At 31.2% G+C, this 24,410-nt stretch overlaps 3 protein-coding genes across 6 annotated transcripts; all 3 read left to right on the forward strand.

The window, feature by feature from the left end:
- Positions 1–1,031: 1,031 nt before the first annotated feature.
- Positions 1,032–5,221, forward strand: LOC114763135 (ubiquitin-conjugating enzyme E2 28-like). 4 transcript variants are annotated; one of them, XM_028952740.1, is made up of 6 exons: positions 1,466–1,553; positions 1,941–2,023; positions 2,308–2,448; positions 3,349–3,476; positions 3,582–3,686; positions 4,831–5,221. In XM_028952740.1, the coding sequence occupies exons 4-6, from the start codon at positions 3,366–3,368 to the stop codon at positions 4,972–4,974; spliced, it is 360 nt and encodes a 119-aa protein (XP_028808573.1). In that variant the 5' UTR covers positions 1,466–1,553; positions 1,941–2,023; positions 2,308–2,448; positions 3,349–3,365; the 3' UTR covers positions 4,975–5,221. The 4 variants fall into 4 exon arrangements, with proteins under 4 accessions (XP_028808572.1, XP_028808573.1, XP_028808575.1 ...); XM_028952739.1 differs by lacking the exons at positions 1,941–2,023; positions 2,308–2,448 and adding an exon at positions 1,032–1,198 and having other exon boundaries at positions 1,450–1,553; XM_028952742.1 differs by lacking the exon at positions 2,308–2,448.
- Positions 5,222–10,395: 5,174 nt separating this feature from the next.
- LOC114763131 (thioredoxin H-type-like) lies at positions 10,396–13,814 on the forward strand. The gene is made up of 5 exons (XM_028952737.1): positions 10,396–10,555; positions 11,339–11,419; positions 12,095–12,217; positions 13,023–13,145; positions 13,414–13,814. The coding sequence occupies exons 2-5, from the start codon at positions 11,399–11,401 to the stop codon at positions 13,570–13,572; spliced, it is 426 nt and encodes a 141-aa protein (XP_028808570.1). The 5' UTR covers positions 10,396–10,555; positions 11,339–11,398; the 3' UTR covers positions 13,573–13,814.
- Positions 13,815–17,411: 3,597 nt separating this feature from the next.
- LOC114763132 (thioredoxin H-type-like) lies at positions 17,412–18,216 on the forward strand. Its single transcript, XM_028952738.1, has 3 exons — positions 17,412–17,450; positions 17,547–17,669; positions 17,937–18,216. Exons 1-3 carry the CDS (start codon positions 17,412–17,414, stop codon positions 18,093–18,095), a joined length of 321 nt encoding a protein of 106 aa, XP_028808571.1. The 3' UTR covers positions 18,096–18,216.
- The last annotated feature ends 6,194 nt before the right edge of the window (positions 18,217–24,410 follow it).

Here is a 24,410-nt window from a genome sequence, read left to right on the forward strand (position 1 = left end):
CTCGATGGTTGTGTTCTTCTGAGCATCAAAAGCCACAGTTTGACGTTTTCTCATTAAGTGAGGGATAGTAATGTCATTTCATCCAAATTTGGAAATTTCATTTTGATGAAAGAACTGTTTTAGATTAAATCAATAAAAGTTATGAAACTGGTAACAAAAATAAAAATCGTATTATTTATAAATCATCCAGAAAAACTCCCTTTTTTTTTAATAATGGAAGGAAAAAAAAACTAGATAATGGGGCAAAATATTTCTAGTTAGGGGATTTTTTTAACCTAGAGTTGGGTAAAACTCGGGAGGAAAAAAAAATCACAGAAGATTTTTAGGAAAGATTAAGGGCCTATAAGTAATTAGTGAGGAAATATATAAGAAGATTTGTATAAATGTACTTATAAATACTTACTCATCTGCTCTTATTTGTAAGGTAAAAAAGAAAATATTTTTTTAGTCCTATTTATAGGGAATTTAGAGAAATTTTTTATATAAATGTATAATTTTCTCCTTATTTTTTATTATGTTGATTTTGTTTATATAAGATATAATATACTCCTCCGGTCCTAATTATAAGACCCAATTGACTTATTTGAGGAGATTAAGGAAATAAGTTAAACTGGTTATTTATAATAAATAAGTGTTGTTATTCCTAAAATATCCTTGCTAATTAAGTATATTGGCTAAAACTATCATTATTAAAAGGATTATCTTGGAAAAAAATACATAAATATAAAAGAGAAAATGGATTGGGTCTTATAATTAGGACCAAATAAAAAGTCAAATTGGGTCTTATAATAAGGACCGGAGGAGTATATTAAATAGAGATAAAATCAAAAAATTATTAAATTTTAAATAAAACTTAATAAAATTTAAGATTTCTTTCTACTCTATAAAATATACTGGAAATGATTTATAAATATGACTTAAAAAAAAAAGTATATTCATGTCACGAGGATGGGACAAGAAGTGGAATAATACAAAAAGGAATGGATAAGGGTGTCATTTGACTTTTCCTTGCCTTCATTTAAAATCGAAGAAGGGCTTCGTCTGTAAGCTTTCGGTATCAGCAATCTCGCAGGGAGGGCTCTTGAGAGGTGAGAGAAACCTGTAGGTTTCTTGAGCCTGGGCGGCCACGGGACTTGTGAATCCCTCGCTCCTCGAAGCTGTTTCTTCCAGCTTCGCCTCTCAATTTGCTCTTTTTCAGGTATGAGTTTTTCCTCCTCCCGCTTCTTCCCCATGTCCTTTATTCCCCAGACGAGTATATTTATAACCTCTCTAGCCTTCCCTCCCTTTCGCATACCCTATGATTTCTGTGATCTATAGCTCTTGGGGTTGTTGCTTGTTTCGTTTTTGCACGATCGCTTCACGTCTTGTGATAAAGTATCTTGTATCTGACTTGTTGCGATGACTGGATGTTTGGTTAGACTAAAAATGGAAACACTTTCTTTTCTGTAGGTGGTGATTCTGTCCATCGGTTGGAGGAAGTGACATGGCTTCGAAGCGCATCTTGAAGGAGCTTAAGGACTTGCAGAAAGATCCACCCACGTCATGCAGCGCAGGTTCTAGAACAATGTGACTTTTTGCATCATTATTTGTTTACACTTTACACTTTCATTTGTGTATGCACCTTCTTTAGATGCATTCTACATTCTAAGATGGCTGGATTTTGGGTGTTTCTGATTTCCACTAATTGCTGGGATTTAGTGAACCTATAATGCTCAGAGTATATAGTAAGTTAGCCGATAACATGCTATAGACTTGTCTGTAACGCGCATTTGATTATAGACTGAAGTTTCAGTTTCAGGTTGACATGAATTTGCTTATTGGTTTGCAAATTCGATCTCTGCCATTTTGTGATTCAAACTATAGGGCAGGTATTTCCTTTCTGTGTCATGGAAAGCTCTTATGTGTCACTCACGTGTTTTTTGTTCATGACCATCCCTCAGTTGTCAGCACAGGGTGTATGTCTAATTCTGGTTAGCACTGCCAGTAAAGATTGTTTTATTAGAGATCAGCTTCTGATCTTCAGGTTTTCAGCTCAGCTGTTCACTACTAGTTATAGCCTTACATTATATCACATTCTTGGCCTCTATGTATGCATAGCTTGTTGTAAGATAATGTATTTGAAGATGATGAATATATCATTGCAGGTTGATATTTATACTGCAGATTTAATTTTCGCTTCCTATGGTTAGAACTTAATGCACTTTTACAATTAGGTTCTCTTAAACTAAAATCTTGATTACATAACTAATGTATTTGTATTGTGCTCTGCATATCCGATCTCTCTTATGGGTGCTTGTCACATCAAAGCCCCAAGTTGAACTTGAATTTAGTGTTACTATGAAGGCTGACATACTTGATATTGAGAGCAGAGTGGGATTCAAGATATTTTATCTTGATCAGGTTTTTCTGGTCTCCTAAATCATAATTTGGAGAAATCTTCAGCGTGGGGGAAATTTTGATCCTTAACTATGGAGTGAAAATTGAAATCTTTATGATTGTTATGCTCCAGTCGTTGGAGAGGCAACCATATTCATGACCCTATTTATGAATACATATTTGGTTGTTTCTTAATGGTGAGTATACCCTCCACAGAAAGCCGAAGGATTCTTGAAATTAAGTTTGCTATCTAGCAAAAGCATAGAGTTGCGGTCTTGTATCAACTGTAAATCTTTAAAATTCATAAATTATTTCTTACACATGTTAAACATCAATGCACCTCGCTCTTCTGTGGGACACCCTAAATTCCTGGTATAAACAACTGAAGAGGTTTGATCAAAGGTAGTTTGGCTGAGGGATTCTCGAGATATACTTCAGAAATTGTTTTTGTTTGAGTTTGTTAGCTGTGGTGTGGTGTGGGAAATAAAGGATGGTTTAAACCTTAATCTGTTGAATTTGCTTCGCAAAGTAACTAGCGGCAGCAGCTTTAAGTGTTACTGTGCATTAGCCTTAGTTAAACTGGTTATCTTCTCATTCTGATGCTAATCTTATTGATGACTGTAAGTTTCTACTGGAGGTTTATGGACAAAAGGTGTCTAACTGCTTGAGATAATTATACATAATCTGGCATGAAGTGGTCAAAACTTACTGGAGACTCCATTCTTTTCCTCCTTGTCAGTCCAGAGCCGAAATCAACCCCTTACATGGGCGTTGTTTCAAGGCTCTGTAGTCAGGAGGAGTATGTCTATTTTACAATAGTGACCTCCTCTTAGGAAAAAAAAAAAATGAAACTGATAGTAATAAAAAATTATGTCTCTTAGATTAGATAATACAATCATCATATCGATGCTTGCAGCACTGGGTATGCTCATGTTGAATTTCATAGTTTTCTCAATACTCTATTCAAAACAGGTCCAGTTGCTGAAGATATGTTTCATTGGCAAGCAACCATCATGGGCCCTGCTGATAGCCCATATGCTGGAGGTGTATTTCTAGTTACGATCCATTTTCCTCCAGATTATCCTTTCAAGCCCCCTAAGGTAAATTATGTTTTGTAGGCACTATGGCATCGTGCTATCATGTCTGTGCATTGATTTATTTGATTTCTTAAATGGTCTTGAGATCTCATGACCTTATTCATCCAGGTTGCGTTTAGGACCAAGGTCTTCCATCCAAACATTAATAGCAATGGTAGTATTTGTCTTGATATCCTGAAGGAACAATGGAGCCCTGCCCTTACGATCTCTAAGGTTTGCCTTTCTCTCCATTAAATATATAATTCCTGCATATGGAATATGTGAGCCTCGCTGAAGCATTAAATATAACATGTTTCATAAAAGAATTGCAACAAGTCATGCTACTCAAGTGTCAAAGGGCGGGAAAATTAACAATTTATCGTTAATGATCTCTCTGCTATATTGATACGAGTATCCTTTGATGGCAAAACTTACAGACCTATGATACAAAAGGATTAAATGTGTTGGGGAAGATACTTTTACTTACCCTAGATTAATAGATCCCGTTTGGTTTGGTTTGCAGAATAATGGAAAAGGGAAACAACTTTTGTAATTTGAAATGTCGTATGTGGCACTAGATAAAAATTAATAATAAAAATAAATTATTGTTGTTAAGTAATAGTTACAGGGATATAATACGTATTTCATATCCCAATTGCTGTGTGATGGAAAATGAATCCTTTTCCTTAATGCTAAGCCAAATGGGCCTGAGTCCTTTTATTAGTGTGAGGGGGGTGGCTGCAGTTTATTGGAAATTCTCAGAATTCTTAGAAGGTGACCTTTTGCTCATTGAAACGACTTATTCATACTGCTTACCTTCTAAAAGTGACCTATAACTGGAAAACTGTCTCTTTGGTAGCGATTTTCAGCTGTGATCATGCATCTACAAAAGAAGCCCTTTGTCAGTCTAATTGATGAAAACGATTTTTTCAATTGAAACAGCAAACATAATATGGATACTGGTTTGTTATTTTTACTTGATCAGGAAGTGCAGTCTGGATTCTTGAAGAATATTAATACTCACCTGTTGCTTAATATTTGTTGTGGGTACCAGGGTTATTAGTTTCTTTTTCAGGAGCGGTCCGTCAGCTCTAGAATAGTCTTTTTCCCGAACTTTGTTACTGCTTATGGCTTTTTTCCCTATTATATGTGAGCAAGAAAAATGCTTAACTAGCCTTTTTCATGTATAAATATTGGTCCTAGTCTCTCTGTTAAGTAATCTGCTACCTTTTAGAACTCATACTCAATTGCTCACAAGACACAGGTTGACTTCGCTTTTGTCCAAAATCTTGTTTAGTTTGACCTTATCAATTTTCTTGATTTCGCCATCAGGAATGTGATGATCTTGAGATTTCAAACCATATCTTGCTCTTTCCAGGTATTGCTGTCGATCTGCTCGCTGTTGACAGATCCAAATCCTGACGATCCTCTTGTACCAGAGATTGCTCACATTTACAAAACTGACCGGGCCAAGTACGAAGCCACTGCCCGCAGCTGGACTCAGAAGTATGCCATGGGCTAATTTGTAGTATTTTAGACCTTGCACATTGGATGGCATCTATGGAAAGCTTTTGTGAGTTTGTGTTGGTTATTTTGTGGGGAGGGATGGTGGTGACTTAATCTTGACAAGCTACTTTTGTTTAACTTCTGCGATGCTATATCATGATACAAAGACTCAAACAAGGTGTTATTTGTATCATGCTATAAACCTTGTTACTCACGGAATATCTCTCATATCTAATTAATGTTGAATGATTTCTCTTTCTTTCTCCCTTCTCTTCCTAATTGGAAGGCACAATTTATCTAATCAAAGATGCTAAGAAAACAGTGAAGTCTGGCTGGTGTCTTAAAATATTTTTCCTTCTTTGCAATTTGTCCCTTAAATAGATGTCATCAATTTTTCAACTTAAAATGTTTTTAAAATGTAAATTCTCAGTCTTTTTAATCATTTATTAGGGGTGTTTTAGAAAATTTATTAATTATTTTTAGAATTTTAGAAAAGTGTCCTGTTCATGTGGGCACTAAATTTATAGAAGTTGTACCCTATGATGAAGGTAGGAGGGTGATAATAAAATATGTTCTTTAAAATGGTTTATGTTGAAAATCTAACGAAAGTTGTCCAAGGTTTGAAATAAATTATAGGAAAAATCACTACGTGGTTTTAAGGGAGGCGAATAATGAATTTTAACGTAAGAAATGATAATAAAATCCACACCGATAACTTGTTATTGAAATTTTTGTGATTATACTTATTTAGAGATGTCATGGTGATTTTCTTAAATGATACTTTTTTTATGCTATTTATAAATCATTTCCAGCATGTGTCACATAAATTAAGAAAAATTTTAAATTTTATTAACTCTCATTGAAAATTTAACAACTTTCCATCTTTATTCCTATTTAATATATATTATACTTTATGTAAATAAAATCAACATGATAATAAATAAGGGTTAAATTTGCACACTCATACAAAAAAATTTCTTAGTGCTCTATAAATAGGTCCAAAAATTATCTTTTTTCTGCCATATAAATAGGACTAAAAGAGTATTATTTATAAGTATAATTTGTTGAGAAGGTGTTTTTTCCTTTAATTTTTATGTGTACATGTACTATAGATACCAATGTGATATTTGACACCTGAGTTAGATTTGAATATTGTTGAATTTAATTACATGTGGCTTTTTCGTGTAAAGTTTACTTTCTTGTACTGTCCTTCTTCTTTTTTTTTCTTTCATTGAGAACTGTATAATAGTCAATATTAATATTAATGACCTGAATTCAAGCCGCCTTAGGCTAGAAGCGGAAAAATTCTTTCAACGTGTTTTTTTTTGCACATCTATAAAAGCTTAACATACGTCAAGAGTGAATTTTAAATTTTTTTCAAATATGTTAGATTATTTTTTGTGGCCAACATTTTTTTTTTCCTCATGTGTTTGAGAAAAACCAATTATACTCCATCTTTTCCTCGTTGTAAGAGCTCACCAACTAAAACACTCATACCTTGCTTAAAAAAATAATTGACACATATAAATAAAAACAGTTCAAAACATTAAAACTTAAGTGATTTTTAATATTACTTTCATTAATTACATTAAAGTTTAACATCATATTAATCTCTATTCTCTCACTAAAACTATCAAAAGTTCTTATAAAAAGGAACAAAAAAATTCTAGTACAATGGCTTCTATCCCTCTTTTTTTTTGTACGGAACATTTGACTTTACTATGTAGATCAAAAATTAATTAAAATTGGTTAAAGATAATAAACGTGTGGAAATTAGAAGTTTTTTCTCCAAAATATGTTTATTTATGGGAGAGAGAGTATCATAAAGAGAATAAAAAAATTATTATAATAAAAAAATTATAAAAGAGAGAAAATGTGTGATAGAGAGATGATGGTTTGGGAAATAAAATAATAAATATATTGAGTATTAAAATAAATAATAAATAAGTGCAAATTGCTTATAAAAAGAAATAGAGTGAGTAAGAATCATGGGGGGTGGTGAGAAACCGGTTAAGGTGCTGGCAGGATTAATAAGGCACTTTTAATATATGTCATTGGGATTAAAAAAATTAGATTTTAAATCTTACTCCTTATTATAAGAGACATTTGATGCTTATGGTATGTTTTCATATATAAGAGACACTTAAAAGTTGTTTCTATTTTTTTGTATTGATTTCATATTTTACTCCTATTTATTTTGTCTCCAACTCATACTCTCTCTCCCTCCCACTTCTCTTTCTTTTAATAATTTAATTGTTCTCTCTCATACTCTCTCCTTATTAATGGGGGTATTATTGGAAAAAAAACATTGTACTTTTTACACATCAATTGTCCTCAACTAATTTTAACTGTTTTTTTTATCAACGTAATTTAGTTATTTATCTCTTATAATAAGAAACGAGGGATCTTACTCCTTTTTAGTACTCCTCCGGTCCTCAATATAGGACCAAATTCTTGAGTTGGTTTTGGTCCTAAATATATAACTCATTTCTCATATTTATCAATTTTCTCTAAATTACCCTTATAGATACTCTCTCAACCATAATCAAGTAGAAGAGGGAGATGAGGTATTAAGAAAGATGATTATGGTGTTTTAGGAAAAATGTGTCACTTTTCTTATAAAAAACTAACTTATCTAACTTCCTTAATCTAATCAAATTAGTTAAATGGGCCTTATATTAAGGACAAGAGGAGTACTATTTTTGATACTTAATATAATACTTAGTTAACTGATTTGTAGAGATTAAAGAAAGTTACTAAATTTTTTAATTATAGTAATGTTACATGATCTCTCTAAAATAGTTATATGTATTATTAGATTATATATATCAATTTATAAGGAAATCAAATTAATTTATAGAAAAACAATAAATATAAATACTTTAAAGTAATTTAGTAATTTTTTTAATCTTTTTTAATTATGCAACTGAAACTTATATTAAGCATGGGAGGTATACATTCTATGCTTAAATGGCTTATATCCATGAATCATAACTGAATAGTATAATTGTACATTAATATAAAAAATACACTTTTTATCTTATAAATAGAAATATAGGATGGTGGGAGTGTTCATTAGAAATTACTCCTTCACTCCTAAATAAAAAACTATTTTGTAGTATAATTATATTATAAAAAGATTTTATATTTAGAACCAGAGCTCAAAAGAGTACTATGTTTTATTGACAAGATTCTTGAAAGATTGTTCTCTAATCTCTTGGGGTAAACATCACAACAAAACTAGATAGTAGAAAGCAACTTTTAAATTTTATTTTTTTTAAAAAAATATTTTGACCTGGTTTGATGAAGCAACTAGGTGGTTGGTTCGTTGGTATGAACGCAATTGAGCACGAATTCCACGTGACGCCACTTGACGTGGTGTCTTTTTGTCATTTTCTTGTTCTCCTGCTCCCCAAATTCCAAATTGATGATTTTATTCTTTATAATTTCATAAATATTTCATCCGAGTTTAGATATGAAAATTAAAATTAAAATTGAGACTCGTTAAAAATATAAAGGCTATTTAAAACTCAGTTTAACATATTATGAAACTTTATGGATCAAAGGACGTAATTTAAAATCAAAATTTGATCGAATTATAAAGACTTACATTAATATTAAACCTTTTATTATTTTATTATTATTAAAAAAACTTAGATGAGTTAAATTTTGAAAACTTATCATAAAATCAAAATGACCTCTTAAAATTCAAAAAATGCTTGAAGAAGCACCAACAAGTTAATTGTCAATAAAGTCATTATCTAATGAGTATTCATATTAGCTTTTTGAAAGTAAATTTAAGAAGTTTGAGGTAAACATGAGATGAAATTATTTTTTTAAAGTATTTATGAGGATTTTCAAACTCCCCCTAAGTAATAAGATTACTTTTTTTTTTTGGTCGAAAGTAATAAGACTACTTTCTGCCTTTGTTAGATATAAATGTTACGTTTATCAATTGAATCAACTTTTAGTGATCCTCCCAAATTAAAATTCAATACAACTAGATCTAGGCGTTATATATAAAAGTGCATCATTGATGCTTTTATTAACTAAAGTCAAGAGTAGATATAAATACGATTTAATTTATCATCAATAGTCAATTTGTCTATCTATTGAGAAAGTTCTTGTTAGTCATAAATTAATTACACCTCATGCTCAGCTTTGTACAAGAGAGAATTATGCTTAAAAACCAAATGACACCAAATATTTCATTTAAGCTTTTGTGAGATTGTGGGTGCAATCAAATTTTTTATCTGAAATTTTAGCCAACTTCTTTCATTTTTATTCTCCTTAATCAATATTATATCACTAAATTAATTATTCATTACGCATCCCATGACTTTTTTCACGAGTAAAGATATTTTTATAAAATAAAATATATTTTTTTATGTATTTAATATGTTTAAGTAATTTTTCCAAAACTATTTATAAAACCCATTTTGTAGTGTAATTTAACTACAAAATGAGTTTTATATTTAGGATTGAAGGAGTATTTTGTTTTAAATAAGGTGTCTCTTTTCATCAAAAAAATAAAAGGAAAAATTTCATTTAAGGACTGCAGTACATAATTAATTTCAAAGAGTGTCCAAAATTTTTTTGAAATTTCACTGCAAGACCAGGGGGCAAACTGATATTAATTGCACAAAGAAAATGACATTATTACCCTTTATAATACTTATTGCAGGGTGACATGTAAATGGATTAATTTCAGTTGTAAATAAATGTATGTATGTTGCAAATTGACAAATCTCATTTGTAAATGAGTTCTCTTACGCTTATTCACTCACGAACACCTTTTTCAGATTAAAAAGGTGACATGTAAACTGACTAATTTCAGTTGTAAATAAATGTATGTATATTGCAAATTGTCTAGTCCCATTTGTAAATGGGCTCTCCTACATGCTTTCACATGAGGCGTAATAGTGTCATTTTCTTTGTGGCATTAATATCAGTTTGCTCCTTGGTTCTATGGGAAGTTTCAGGAAGTTTTGAAACTCTTTGAAGTTAATTATGTTCTGTGACCTTTAAATGAAATTTTTCGAAAATAAAAATAAGGCATCTTCTCGCCCGAGAGAAGAACACTGGAAGAAGAACCATCGAAGAAGTCACCTCGTATGAACATAGGTTTCTCCGTCAACGTCTGGGTCTTTCATTCCCACTTCGTCCTAAATGCTATTGTTTTAACCGCACCACTTCTCTGACATCACCATCTCCATCACTACCTCCTCCACCACGTCAAAGCTGTTTTTCCCAAAATGTCCTCCGATTGCTTCCCCCTCCTTCCAAACGCTCCAGGGCACTTTGGGCATCCGAAGATTATCTTTCTGACTTTGGTGCCATGTCCCTTTTATAAGTGGTCTCCGTTCAGGGTTTGAGGGCTGTCATAAAACTCATGTTATTCTTATGAGATATCCAAGCCAAAGTTATTATTTTTCCCCCTTTTGGTCTATTAAAGGAACTTTTCTTCATTTCCTTCTTCTCCGAGCTAGTGTAGTTTCAGATTTTGCTGGGATTCTTCCTCGAATCTTATAATTAGGTTTTCGCTCTTTCTCTGCTTCGGGTTTGGGAATCACAATCAGATCCATCGCTATTCACAGGTAATTCTTCAGTGCGTTTTCTTACAAGTTTATTTGTTTCATTTTTGTTTCTCTTTAGTGTTTCGTTTAATTGTCGATCAAAATGGATAGAAAGCATGCAACTTTAGATTCCTAGTGTGAATGGAACTTTCGTTTTTATTGTCAATTCTTTTATTGCTTATAACGATTTTTCCGGACTGGATTGGCGAAGGGGTGGATGGAGTAGCCCATGCATCTAAAATCTTTTACTTTGTGATTTTGGAAAACACTTAAAAATTCATTAATATGTAACCAAACATGTATGGCGAATTACGCCAGAATACGCTTTCCAATTTTTCATCTGGCTCTTTTCACCTGTCCCCTTTTCACTTTTCCTTACTCTTGTTTCATTTTTCAATACTTGAAGACGCTGTTTCATTTGTTTTCTACTTGACAAGTGTTGAAAATTGCATGAATTTAGCTCTGCTAAAATTCCTGTTTTGATGTATGTTTGTGAGGCCTCTTATTTCTAATTTCCACTAGTTTATGATTCCATGCATGTAAGGAAGTCATTTCTGAATCTGGTCCCGGATTATATTTATAGAAGCAAGTGAGAATCACTGAGGTTTCTAATTAACACCTTGCAGTTAAAAAAAGTTCTATTTCTCTTTTACTGCGTTGTTGGTGTGATTTGCAGGCTGACTGTCAATTGAGTATTGCATGGATTGAATAGTCAATCTGTAACATTTCTGTTGCTGTACTTCATCCTTTAGTTTGAAGGACTTTGGAAATGAGTTTCTGAGATTGGTGGTTTTCTGATTTCAGGCTTCAGCTATTATACCAATTCGACGTTGAAGGTTACAAGTTCATCCTCTGGAACTAAGTATGGGGCTTTGCCTCTGTAAGGTGAGCATATAAAAATATCAATCAAAACCATTGTAATGAAAATTTAAAGAGCTAATGGCTTTTGCACCTCTCTTTTGATTGTGATGATGAAATTTTATCTTCATCGAACTGCATATTCCTGCTATGAAAGTCATCAATTTAGAATATGGCTGCAAATTCTGAGTGCTGGAGCTGAGGTTAATTTTTAGCTCAAGAATGAGTTTTCTTGCAATGTGTGCATGTGCGCAACTCTTTGGCTGAAAGCAGATATGCGCAACTCTTTGTCTGAAAGTAGATATTGTCAGATGGATGTCCACTCTTAATCCTAGAGTTCTTAAATGCAACTTTCTAGGTTATTCATCCACTCAAAAGGCTACAAATGCCATTCACCTGAAACTTTACGCGCGTGATATTTCAGTGATTGCAGGGAAACCTACTGAATCGGTATGATTCAATAGTATGCCAACTGTAGCTTAAAACTTTGGTCATCTGCGAATGTAGTATCCTCCTGAGTCCTGACCTTTTTTTTGTCCCTCTAATACATGCTTCCAAGGAGAACAATAATGAAAAGGGGTTTATGCTTATGATAGTTCAGCATGGTTTGTAGAACCTCAGTGCTTCTAAAATTCATTGTGCATCAGTCTGCTTATTTCATTATGTGGTGTTTTCTTTTGAGAATGTTTGTAATGCTTGTAGCCTCGAGGTCGGGATGACGATTCTGATCATCATATGGAATTGGCTTCTGGAAACGTACAACTTATTACCAGCAAAGAATCATGGGATCAAAAGTTGGCAGAAGCAACAAGGGATGGCAGAATTGTAAGTTTTCTATCCTAAAGATTTTGTCAACACAGTTGGTTATTTGAAGGCTTATTACCATTTGTTTTCCGTGTGTTTGGATGAACCTTACAATATCTTACTTTGCATTTCTGTATTTGATAGCCTTAGTAATTTTTATCTCTCACACTAGGCAATCCGATGCTACTGTACAAACTTTGATGGTATAACTGCATCTGAGTCAATGTCAGTGAGATGCGCCTTTTTTCCTGTTTTGTTCTTTTCGCTGCCTTTAGTTTGCAATCGTTCATGTTACGTGATTCCAACTCAATTCTATGCAGAAGCTATTAAACATGTCCCTGTCTTTATTTCCTTTTGCACGTCATTTAAAGCTTGGTTATTATTTTCAAAATGAATATAATTAGATCTGATTATTGCATTTTCTTTGGAACTACATGGCCTACATAGCGTATGCTCTAATTCTGAATCACGATATAGTATTGATGTCCTGCTAAGTGATACAACCAGGAGCTTAAAACGAAGTTTCATTAAAAGACTGAAGGGATGAAATGATCTTTTCAAAATTGGCATTGGATAATCCGCTGACTTATTCTTGCGGGGTTTGATAAAACCTTTTAAAATACAAATTATGAACTCTCTCTGAACACGCATAGACTATTGTGAATTTGTGAGTTGGGCTGTCCTGCTTCCTATGAGATATAAGACCATTCAGTTGCTCCCCGATTTTCAAGTATATTTTCTTTAGACTCGTTTTTGGCTTCTTCAATAATCCTTTACCTTTCATCTTCGGATACCATAATTAATTCTAAAACTGTATGTTCTACAGGTGATTGCGAATTTCAGTGCAGCATGGTGTGGTCCTTGTAAGACAGTTGCTCCATATTACAGCGAATTATCTGAGAAATACCCATCTTTGATGTTCTTGTTAATTGACGTGGATGAACTAGCTGTAAGTAATAAAGCTAAAGATGTTATTCTTTAATTTCATGACTTTCTAGGTGTGCTTTTTTACGTGACATATTATTAGTCTAGTGGACAAAGTTAAACATAAATTCTTTCTAATTTACACCCATCAGTTAAGGAATTCCTCAAACATCAGCTAGTTGACGAAGATATCTTTTAGAAATCAAAAGAGAAGTAAATTTCCGAGATGACCTTGTAAACTCCTGATTTGAGTGAAGACTTGCAAGTCTTTGACATGGTTTTGTATGTTGCAGGACTTTAGTATTTCATGGGACATCAAAGCCACTCCAACTTTCTTCTTTCTCAAAAATGGACAACAGATTGACAAACTTGTGGGAGCCAACAAGCCAGAGCTGCAGAAGAAGATCAATGCCATTGCTGAATCAGTCTCCAGCTCCCAGAGTCAGTGGTGATTGCTATTATCTTCTCTTAACAGTAAGAACTCATGGGTTTTCTCCTTTTTTGACGACTGGTGGATTATCTGTAAACTTTGTATTTGTGTTTTACCACGCATGTAAATATGATCTTTTGCATGTGACGTGACGTGTTCCATGCAATTTGTGATCAGTGTAATTTTTTCTGGGGGGGCCTCCTGTGATCATTGTATTGACGTTTGTTTTGGAAATATGAAAAGTTGTTGTCTTGCTGTCTCACATAATGTTCAAAGTCATAGATTTATATCTTCGCCTGTGATGGGATGGTGATAAGAAGAAACAGAGAGATAGCCTTTTTGTTATAGCCTTTTGTTTTCTTTCTTACAATCTCTCTCTGCGCATGAGCTGGTGAGATGACTGAAATTCCTGTGGTTGTGCCAAGACAGAGGAAGTCAAAAGATTTTGAACAAACAACAAAAGCGCCGAATCACCGCCTGCTTGTACTTAAAAATAAATATTCTCTTGATCCTTAACCTGGGGGTCAGTTTGGTACGAATAAAGAGAGGGGAAAATTTTTTTTTAATGATCTTGATTGAAAAAGTTAAAAAAAATAAGATAAAAAGTTTTTAATTTAATTTTCTTCCCTTATTATCTTACATATCGTCTTTATCAAAATTTTAAAACTTCACTTCTTAGATTTTTCAAATCAAGTTTATTAAAAATTTTCCCCTCCTTTTGCTCCTTTCCAATTCGCACATACCGGACACAGGGCAAGAGTTACTCAATTTGGGTACAGTAAAGAAGTTAAAGAAATAAATTAATTATAATAAATATAATTTGATCTGCTTAAAATATTTTTATGTAACATTAAATTATATTATTGAGTTAGATAAATTATTTTTGAGAAAAAATGATAAATATTAGAAGTAAAATGGATTAATACCTCACATTGAATGCTAAAGTTAATTCTTAATTAGCTCCTATATTTAAAATAATGAGAGTTTCAAAAATCAAAAGAAGCATGCTAGAATGAATGCCAAAGATGGTGAGATACATTGAATTCTCCATTTTGGCGTGCTCTATTAATTCTTAGTCTCAGATTATATATTTGAAAAATTTATAAAGAACTCAATGGAGTGAAATGAGATTTTCTGTTTGGTATGCTTGCAAGACACATTCTTTTCCTGTGCATTACATAAGATTTAAAGTGAGTTGCACTAATTATCACTTATAAATTACTACCTCTGGTCCTATTTATAAGAGCTAGTTGACTAATTTGAGGAGATTAAGAAAAAAAGCTAAGTTAGTTATTTGTAATAAATAGATGCTGTCTTTTCTAAAATATCTTTACTAATCAAGTGTATTGGCTAGAACTATTATTGTTATAAGGACTATCTTAAAAAAATACATAAATATAGAGACAGAGTAGATTGAGATATTATATTTAGAACCAAAATAAAAATCAAACAAAGTCTTATATTAAGGACCCGAGATAGTAATAGTGTAACTTTAATATACAATTCAAATAAATGCCTACTACAATTGCTTGGTAGAATGCAAGAGTTTGGCAAGTGATGAAGATGTGTTGAAATTTTAGTAATTTGTATGGAGTGATTGGCTTTTACAAATGAACGTCTCTGCATAATGAGTGATAAGGAGGTTGGCGGGGAAAAAAAAAAGATTAAGAGAATAATCATTGCTGCTAATTAGTTGGTTTTCAAAAAAATAATCATGGACTAATTGAATTATTGAGTTATACTCAATAAATAATAATTATTGCTGCTAATTAGTTGGTTTTCAAATAAAATAATCATGGACTCATTGAATTGTTGAATTTACCGAATAAATGTGGGACTTGGTTCTTAATATATTTTCCTAAGCTATCACTAAAAGGTAAAAACATTATATATGTGTTCGAACTAACATATTGAAAGTACCATGATTTTGAGAAAAACACAAGTGAGATTAGGATAAAATTTAGGTAACATCTTTTATAGTTATTATATCAAGTTTTCTAACTACACTTTTTGTCCGTTTTAATTTCACATCATCATTTAATCCAAACCCACATGAAAAAAAAAGACACGTGATAATATGTAATTAAAAAAAATGTACATGATAATTATAAGGAACTTGATATAAGTATTGAGTGTGAGGTTATATAGAAAAAGAAAATTGGAAAAAATGGATGGATCTTATGTGACAGTATTATATTGATCGATAATCAAGGTTAATGATTATACTCACACAATGTCTTATGCGCTCGCGCATACGTGATAATTGCTCCCCATACGTGGTTGCCACTAGTCCACTACCCACTATTATGTCAACTTGGGACAATTGGCGAGCCTACATATGTGTGTGTGTGTTTTTTTTTTTAAATGTGAATATTATAGGGAGAATTATCATAAATTTTCAAAAAACAAATTTAATTACTAAGAAATCTCAACGACAAGTGAGTCGTATAAACCTATTGTCATTTTCTATCTTAAAACTTATCATTGCATGCTCTTTAATTATCAATAGACTTTAAGATAATTAAATATTTTCTTTTGGGACCTGATTGTAATTGTCCCAGTATTATAACACATTTTAATATATAATAAACATTTTAGAAATAAAATATAAGCAAAATTAGAATTATGTATGAAAAATAAATTAAAATTAATATCAACATTATTTTTGTTCATATCACTAAAATATCGTTTAAAAGTCTTAACATTTAAACCTTTCAAAATACAACGATACGTTTTAGAAGTTTTAATATAAAAAAATTATTAATAACACGACTATTAAAATATTATATAGATAATAATACTTAAATATAACTCAAAAATAATATGTGTGTGTTACTGTGTGTTTGCTTATATCATATAAAATCATCAATATTTTAATACCTTTTCAGTTCTAAATATAAGATTCATTTTACAGTATAAAAATTATACTATAAAATGAATCTTATATTTAAAATTGGACGAGTATATAATATAAAATTCATCCTAGCAAGACATATTATTCATACATAGGATACAACAACATTATACGGAAGTAGGGAGAAACTCATGACGTTTCGTTTGTAATGAAACTAGAGGCTCTTCAACACATAATGTCTTCCGTAAAGAATGATTTAGAGGATTAAGCGTCTAAATTTGTTCACCAACATTGCAAGAAAGTAGTGAAACCTCTCGCATTTTCATGTGATTATTTTGATGATTAGGTGAATTTAGGAGAGACTTGGTAATTGAAGTTGAACCACGAAGATCACTGTGGAAATCTGGCATGCAAAAGAGAACTACCTTGTACATTTCCCCCTCACTTTATTATTCTTTATTTAATTATTTGGAAAAATATTTGAAGATTCACTAAATAATTATAGTTTCACTTATAATTATGATGTAAATTTGTTGATATTTTCGTGATAAATACTCATAGTTTGGATGGGGGATTTTAAATTCGTATTATTGTGGATTATAACTTTGAGATCCTTAAAAATAGATAACTTTTAAATTTTGCTGTTGAAAACAATTTATTTTTTATTTTTTAGATAAATTATATTTTCCAACTTCAAAACAAAGACCTAGAGTTTTATGTTAGTGATGGAAATAAATGAGCCAAAATTGCAGGAAAATTCCTTATTATAAAATTTATCGACCAAAATACTTAAGGACCCAAGTCTGTCAGTGGGTACAAGCAGAAACTTAAAACGAAGTTTCATTAAAAGACTGAAGGGATAAAATGATCTTTTCAAAATTGGCATTGGATAATCCGCTGACTCACTCTTATTGGGTTTGATAAAACCTTTTAAAATACAAATTATGAACTCTCTCTGAACACGCATAGACTAGTGTGAATTTGTAAGTTGGGCTGTCCTGCTCAATATGAAATGTAAGAACATTCAGTTGCTCCCAGATTTGCAAGTATATTTTCTTCAGACTCGTTTTTGGCTCCTTCAATAATCCTTTACCTTTCATCTTCGGATACCATAATTAATTCTAAAACTGTATGTTCCGCAGGTGATTGCAAATTTCAGTGCAGCATGGTGTTGTCCTTGTAAGACAGTTGCTCCGTATTACAGCGAATTATCTGAGGAATACCCATCTTTGATGTTCTTGTTAATTGACGTGGATGAACTAGCTGTAAGTAATGAAGCTACATGTGTCATTCTTTAATGTCATGACTTTCTAATTATGATTTTTACGTGACATATTATTAGTCTCGTGGACAAAGTTAAACAGATATTCTTTCTAAGTTACACCCATCAGTCAAGGAATTCCTCAAACATCAGCTAGTTGACGAAGATATCTTTTAGAAATCAAAAGAGAAGTAAATTTCTGAGATGACCTTGTAAACTCCTGATTTGAGTGAAGACTTGCAAGTCTTTGACATGGTTTTGTATGTTGCAGGACTTTAGTATTTCATGGGACTACAAGGCCACTCCAACTTTCTTCTTTCTCAAAAATGGACAACAGATTGACAAACTTGCGGGAGCCAACAAGCCACAGCTGCAGAAGAAGATCAATGCCATTGCTGAATCAGTCTCCAGCTCCCAGAGTCAATGGTGATTGCGATTATCTTCTCTTAATAGTAAGAACTCAAGGGTTTTCTCCTCTTTTGACGACTGGTGGATTATCTGTATACTTTGTATTTGTGTTTTCCCACGCATGTAAATATGATCTTTTGCATGTGACATGTTCCCTGCAATTTGTGATCGATGTAATTTTTTTTTTTTGGAAAATTACACTCAGGTCTCACAGAGCACAATTAATATCAAAAAGGTCCCTCGAAATCGCGAAATGATTCTGAAGTCTCCAGGGACCTGTGTATAATTAATTCTAATTGTAAAATTACCTACTTACCCCTGTTAATTTTATTGCAGCAATTCCTCTACAATCTCAACAGTGGCTGTTAACAACCCGAGAAGACGTGATTGACAACCTCGGCAGTGCTCATGACAACTCACTTTGTGGAATGTCAGGGGCGTTGTTGAGGTTGTTAACCACCTCTTCTCGGATTGTTAACAGCCACTGTTGAGGTTGTAAATAAGTTCTAATTTTATTGCAGCAATTCATTTACAATCTCAACAGTGGCTATTAACAACTCGAGAAGACGTGATTGACAACCTCGGCAGTGCTCATGACAATTCACTCTGTAGAATGCCAGGGGTGTTGTTGAGGTTGTTAACCACCTCTTCTCGGGTTGTTAACAGCCACTGTTGAAATTGTAAATAGGTTCAAATTAACAGGGGTAACTACGTAATTTCACAATTAGAATTAATTACACACAGGTCCCTGAGGACTTCAGAATCATTTCGCGATTTCGAGGGACTTTTTTTATATTAATTGTGCTCTGTGGGACCTGAGTGTAATTTTCCCATTTGGGGGGTGATCATTGTATTGACATTGGTTCGTTTTGGAAATATGAGAAGTTGTTATCTTGCTGTCTCACATATTGTTTAAAAGTCATGAATTTGGATCTTCGCCTTTGATACGATGGTGATATGAAGAAACGGAAATAGAGATAGCCTTTTTGTTATAGCCCTTTTGTTTTCTTTTCTTATAATCTCTCTTTGCGCGTGAGCTGGTGAGATGACTGAAATTCCTGTGGTTGAGCCCAGAGAACGAGGAAGTCAAAAGATTTTGAACATACAACAAAAGCGCCGACTCACCGACTACTTGTGTAGTATTCTCCTGATCCTTAACCTGAGTATCTGTTTGGTACGACAAACAAAAACAGAGGAAAAAATTTTAAATGATCTTGATTAAAAAAATTAAAGAAATAGGATTAGAAGTTTTTCATTTAATTTTGTCTTTTTTTCATTTTATATCTTTTCTTTATCAAAATTTTAAAACTTCACTACTTAAATCTTTTAAATCATGTTTATTAAAATTTTCTCTCCCCTTTCTTCCTCTTCAATTTTCTCATACCAAACACAGGATAAGAGTTACTCAATTTGGGTACAGTAAAGAGGTTAAATAAATTAATTAATTATAATAAATATAATTTGCTCTGCTTAAATTATATTATCAAGTTAGATCAATTATTTTTGAAAAAAATGATAAATATGAGAAGTAAAATGAATGGATACCTCACATTTAAGACTAAAGTTAATTCTTAATTAGTTTATATATTTAAAATCAAGAGTTCCAAAAATCAAAAGAAGCATGCTAGAATGAATGCGTAAGATGGTGAGATGCTTTTTTTTTTTTGCCATCAAGATGGTGAAATACATTGAAATCTCCATTTTAGCATGCTCTATCAATTCTCAGTCTCATATTATACATTTGAAAAATTTACAAAGAACACAATGAAGTGAGATGAGGTTTTTTTTTTTTTTTCCCGGTATGCTTGCAGGACACATTTTTTTTCCTGGGCATTACATAATATTTAAAAGTGAGTTGCACTAATTATCATTTACTCTTATGGTTTGTAGGAAAAGAAACGACATTTTTTGGTCCTATTTATAAGACACTAAAAAAAAATTTCTATATTGATGTACAATTTTGCCCTTCATTTATTATTATGATGACTTTGTTTACATGAGATATAACGTATATTAATGGAAACAAAGTTGAAAAATTGTTGAATTTTAAATAAAAGTTAATGAAGTTTAAAATTTTTTTAGTATATGTGAAACACGTTGGAAGTGAATTATAAATAGGACAAGAGAAGTATAAATTAATAGTGTAACTTTCAGGTAATATTCAATGTAAATAAATGCCTACCACAATTGCTTGGTAGAATTCAAGGTCTTAGCAAGTAATGAAGATGTGTTGGAATTTTAGTAATTTGTATTGAGTCATTGGCTTTTACAAATGAAGGTCCCTGCATAATGAGTGATGAGGAGGCTGGTGGGGGAAAAAAAAGTTTAAGAGAATAATTATTGTTGCTAATTAGTTGGTTTTCAAATAAACTAATCATGGACTCATTGAATTATTGAGTTTTACTCAATAAATGTGGGACTTGGATCGTAATATATTTTCCTAAGCTATCACCAAAACGTGAAAACATTGGACTCATCCGGTCCTTAATATAGGACCCAATTCTTGAGTTGGTTTTGGTTCTAAATATAAGACTTATTTATCATATTTATCAACTTTCTCTAAAATTACCCCTATGGATACTCTCTCAACCATAATCAAACAGAAGAGAGATATGGGGTATTAAGAAAGATGATTATGGTGTTTTAGGAAAAATGTGTCACTTTTCTTATAATTAACTAACTTCCTTAATCTAATCAAATTAGTTAAATGGGTCTTATATTAAGGACCGGAAGAGTATATGCATTCGAACTAACATATTAAAAGTACCATAATTTTGAGAAAAACACAAGTGAGATTAGGATAAAATTTAGGTAACATCTCTTATCATTATTATGTCAAGTTCTCTAACTATACTTTTTGTCCGGTTTAATTTCACATTATCATTTAATCCAAACCCACATGAAAAAAAAAAGACATATAATAATATGTAATTAAAGAACTGTATATGATGATTGTAAGGAACTTGATCTAAGTATTAAGCATGAGGTTATATAGACAAAGAAAATTGGAAAAATGGATAGATCTTATATGCTAATATTATATTGATTGATAATTACGGTTGATGATAACACTCACACAATGGCTTATGCGCCCGCGCACACGTGAAAATTGCTCCCCATGCGTGGCCGCCACTATTCGACTACCCATTATTTATGTCAACTTGGGACAATTGGCAAGCCTACATATGTATGTATTTTTTTTTAATGTGAATATTATAGGGGGAATTATCATAAAGTTTCAGAAAAAGAATTTAATTATTAAGAAATTTCAATGATAAGTAACCAATATAAAACTACCGTCATTCTCTATTTTAAAATTTGTCATTGCATACTTTTCAGTTGTTAATAAACTTTAAGGTAACTAAATCTTTTCTTTAGGCCCTGATTGTAATTCTCCCAATATTATAGCACATTTTAATATATGTTAAGCATTTGAGAAATAAAATGTAAACAAAATTAGAATTATGTATGAAAAATAAATTAAAATTAATATCAACATTATTTTTTTTCATATCACTGAAATATCGTTTAAAAGTCTTGACATTTAAGCCTTTCAAATACAACGATACGTCTTTGAAGTTTTCATATATAAAAAATTATTAATAACACGACTATTAAAATATTATATATCTAATAATACTTAAATTTAACTCACTAATATTTTTCACCGAATAATAAAAAATAATATGTATGTGTGTTAGTGTGTGTTTGCTTATATCATATAAAATCATCAATATTTTAATACCCTATCAATTCTAAATATAAGACTCATTTTATATTATAAATTATACTATTAAATAAGTCTTCTATCTAAAACCGAACGAGTATATAATATAAAATTCATCCTAACAAGACATATTATTCATACATAAGATACGACAACATTATAAGGAAGTAGTGAGATCAAACTCATGACGTTTCGTTTGTAATGAAACTAGAGGCTCTTCAGCACATAATATCTTCCGTAAAGAATGATTTAGAGGATTAAACATCTAAATTTGTTCACCAACGTTTTGAGGTAGTGAAACCTCTCACATTTTCATGTGATTATTTTGATGATTAGGTGAATTTAGGAGAGACTTGCTAATTGAAGTTGAACCACGAACATCACTTTATTATTCTTTATTTAATTATTTGGAAAAATATTTTGAAGAACTAAATAAATTCAGAAGTTATTTATTCCTTAAAACATTTACGATAGTAAATTTTGCTGTTGAAAACAATTTTTTTTATTTTTCAGATAAATCATATTTTCCAACTTTAAACCAAAGACCTAATGTTTTATATTAGTGATGAAAATAAATGAGACAAAATTGCAGAAAAATTCCTTATCATAAAATCTATCGACCAAAATACTTAAGGACCCAAGTCTGTAAGTGGGTAAAATTAGTTTTTAACTCTGTGTAATATATTTTTAGCATGTACAAAGTATCTTCTATTCTTCGTATAGTTAAAAATGGGTCTTCATTTAGTGTTTATCACAATAATGAGCACCATGTACTCGTCAATCTTAACCATCCAAAATCTTATATGGATGGTTCAGATTTAAAATGTTTAATATATAATGTTTTCAGTGATAAATTTATTTTCTAAAGATATGTTAGTTATGATACTCTCTGGTTCTAAATATAAGACCCTTATATACACTATATAAGGATCTCATATTTACGACTGGAGGAGTATTATATTGATTTTAAATTCTGTATTTATTAAAACAAAAAAAGTCTTAAAATATATTTAAAAAAATTTAAATTCACCTTGAACTATTTAGAATCGATTTGGATGATCCAAACTGTGATAAGCACTCTATGCTCATTATTGTAACTAGCATGGAATGTGCTCCCATTAAAAATAAGTTATGCATAATTAACTTGTAATAAATATGTAATCAAATTTGTAATATGTGTTGGTTTAAATCAGTTAGTTGCATCTTTTGACCAAAAAAAAAAAATCAGTTAGTTGCATGTTTGATGGGGTAGTTATGTTATATCATGACTGAATTATTACTTGCTTAGAGCTTATTTGGTTAAGTTGTAGGATCTCAAATAAACCCATTTAAATTCAAATAAATGATTATGAAGCATGTTTTTCTTGTTTGGGTAATTTTTATAGAATCCTAATAAATCATGATTTTAATTTCTTACCACACTTTTAAGATAAGCAACAAGAAGTAATTTATGCATTTGAAAAATCCCGATCAATCTTCAGCAACTAAATTTTCTCGTATCTACCCTATAATCATTTATTAAATTATATTTAATAAAATTTATTATTAAATATAATAATTATTAAAATATAAACAACTTTATTAACTTTATATCTTTTTTAGTAATTATACATCCATAAGCGATTTTAATAAATGAAAACCAAACATAATCACAATTCTTAAAATCATTTATAAAAAAAGAAAGTATCCAAACAAAAATGATGATTAACCAATGTCACATATAGCCAGTGTTACTTATAAAATTCACGATTATCTAAAACTACAGTTGTTTACTGTTAATCCAAACGTGCAGTTAGTCGCTTGTTTGAAACTGCTTATCATAAGTACTTTTATGTAAATCAAGACAAAATCTTCTTTATATATTTATTTCATATATCATATATCATTATTAAAAAACTTTTAAAAGATCCAATCGTTATTCCAAACAAAATAATAAGTTGGTAATATGAGTAAATGGATCACGGTATTATTAAGCCCACCCTTTTAATACAACTGAGAAGCAAAGAAATTGTACATGTTTAAATATAAGTCACATATGAATCTTTGAAACAAATCTCAAATGCCTTTAAAAATTGCAAAATTCTCAATGAACCGTAGAGATATCAGAGACGTGACAACCAAATATCAGAATATGATGATTTATGCATCACGTCAAAGATGATCACAACGTCGCCTTCTTCAGTTTTTTTTTTTTTATTGAAAAAAAGAATCTTCGTAAAGAGTCAAAGAGATCTTTGTATTGTGTAGTGTGCACATACATCAAAATGTAAGTGGTCCACGGCATACAGGTGTCCTCTGTTGTTATCCACTTTTTATAGAATTTAGAATATTTTGAAAGAATTTATAAATAACTTTTCTTGATTTACAGAATACGAGATAAGAATATAAGAAGAATTTTGTCTTGGTTTACATACAACATGTTTATGAGTGATTTTCACTGTTATTCCAAACAGGCTTTTAATCATAAAATTTGGATTAGAGTTGAGCCTAGTGAAAAAAAATTAGTTGAGTCTAATTAAAAAGAAGCGAATTAGTTACAACATAATAAATTCATATGCATATTCCTCTTAAAAAAAGTTATACTCCTCCGGTCCTTAATATAAGACCCAA

This window comes from Neltuma alba, unplaced genomic scaffold, assembly GCF_004799145.2.
Source record: "Neltuma alba isolate B1F8T4 unplaced genomic scaffold, ASM479914v2 tig00011257_pilon, whole genome shotgun sequence".
NCBI lineage: Eukaryota > Viridiplantae > Streptophyta > Magnoliopsida > Fabales > Fabaceae > Neltuma > Neltuma alba.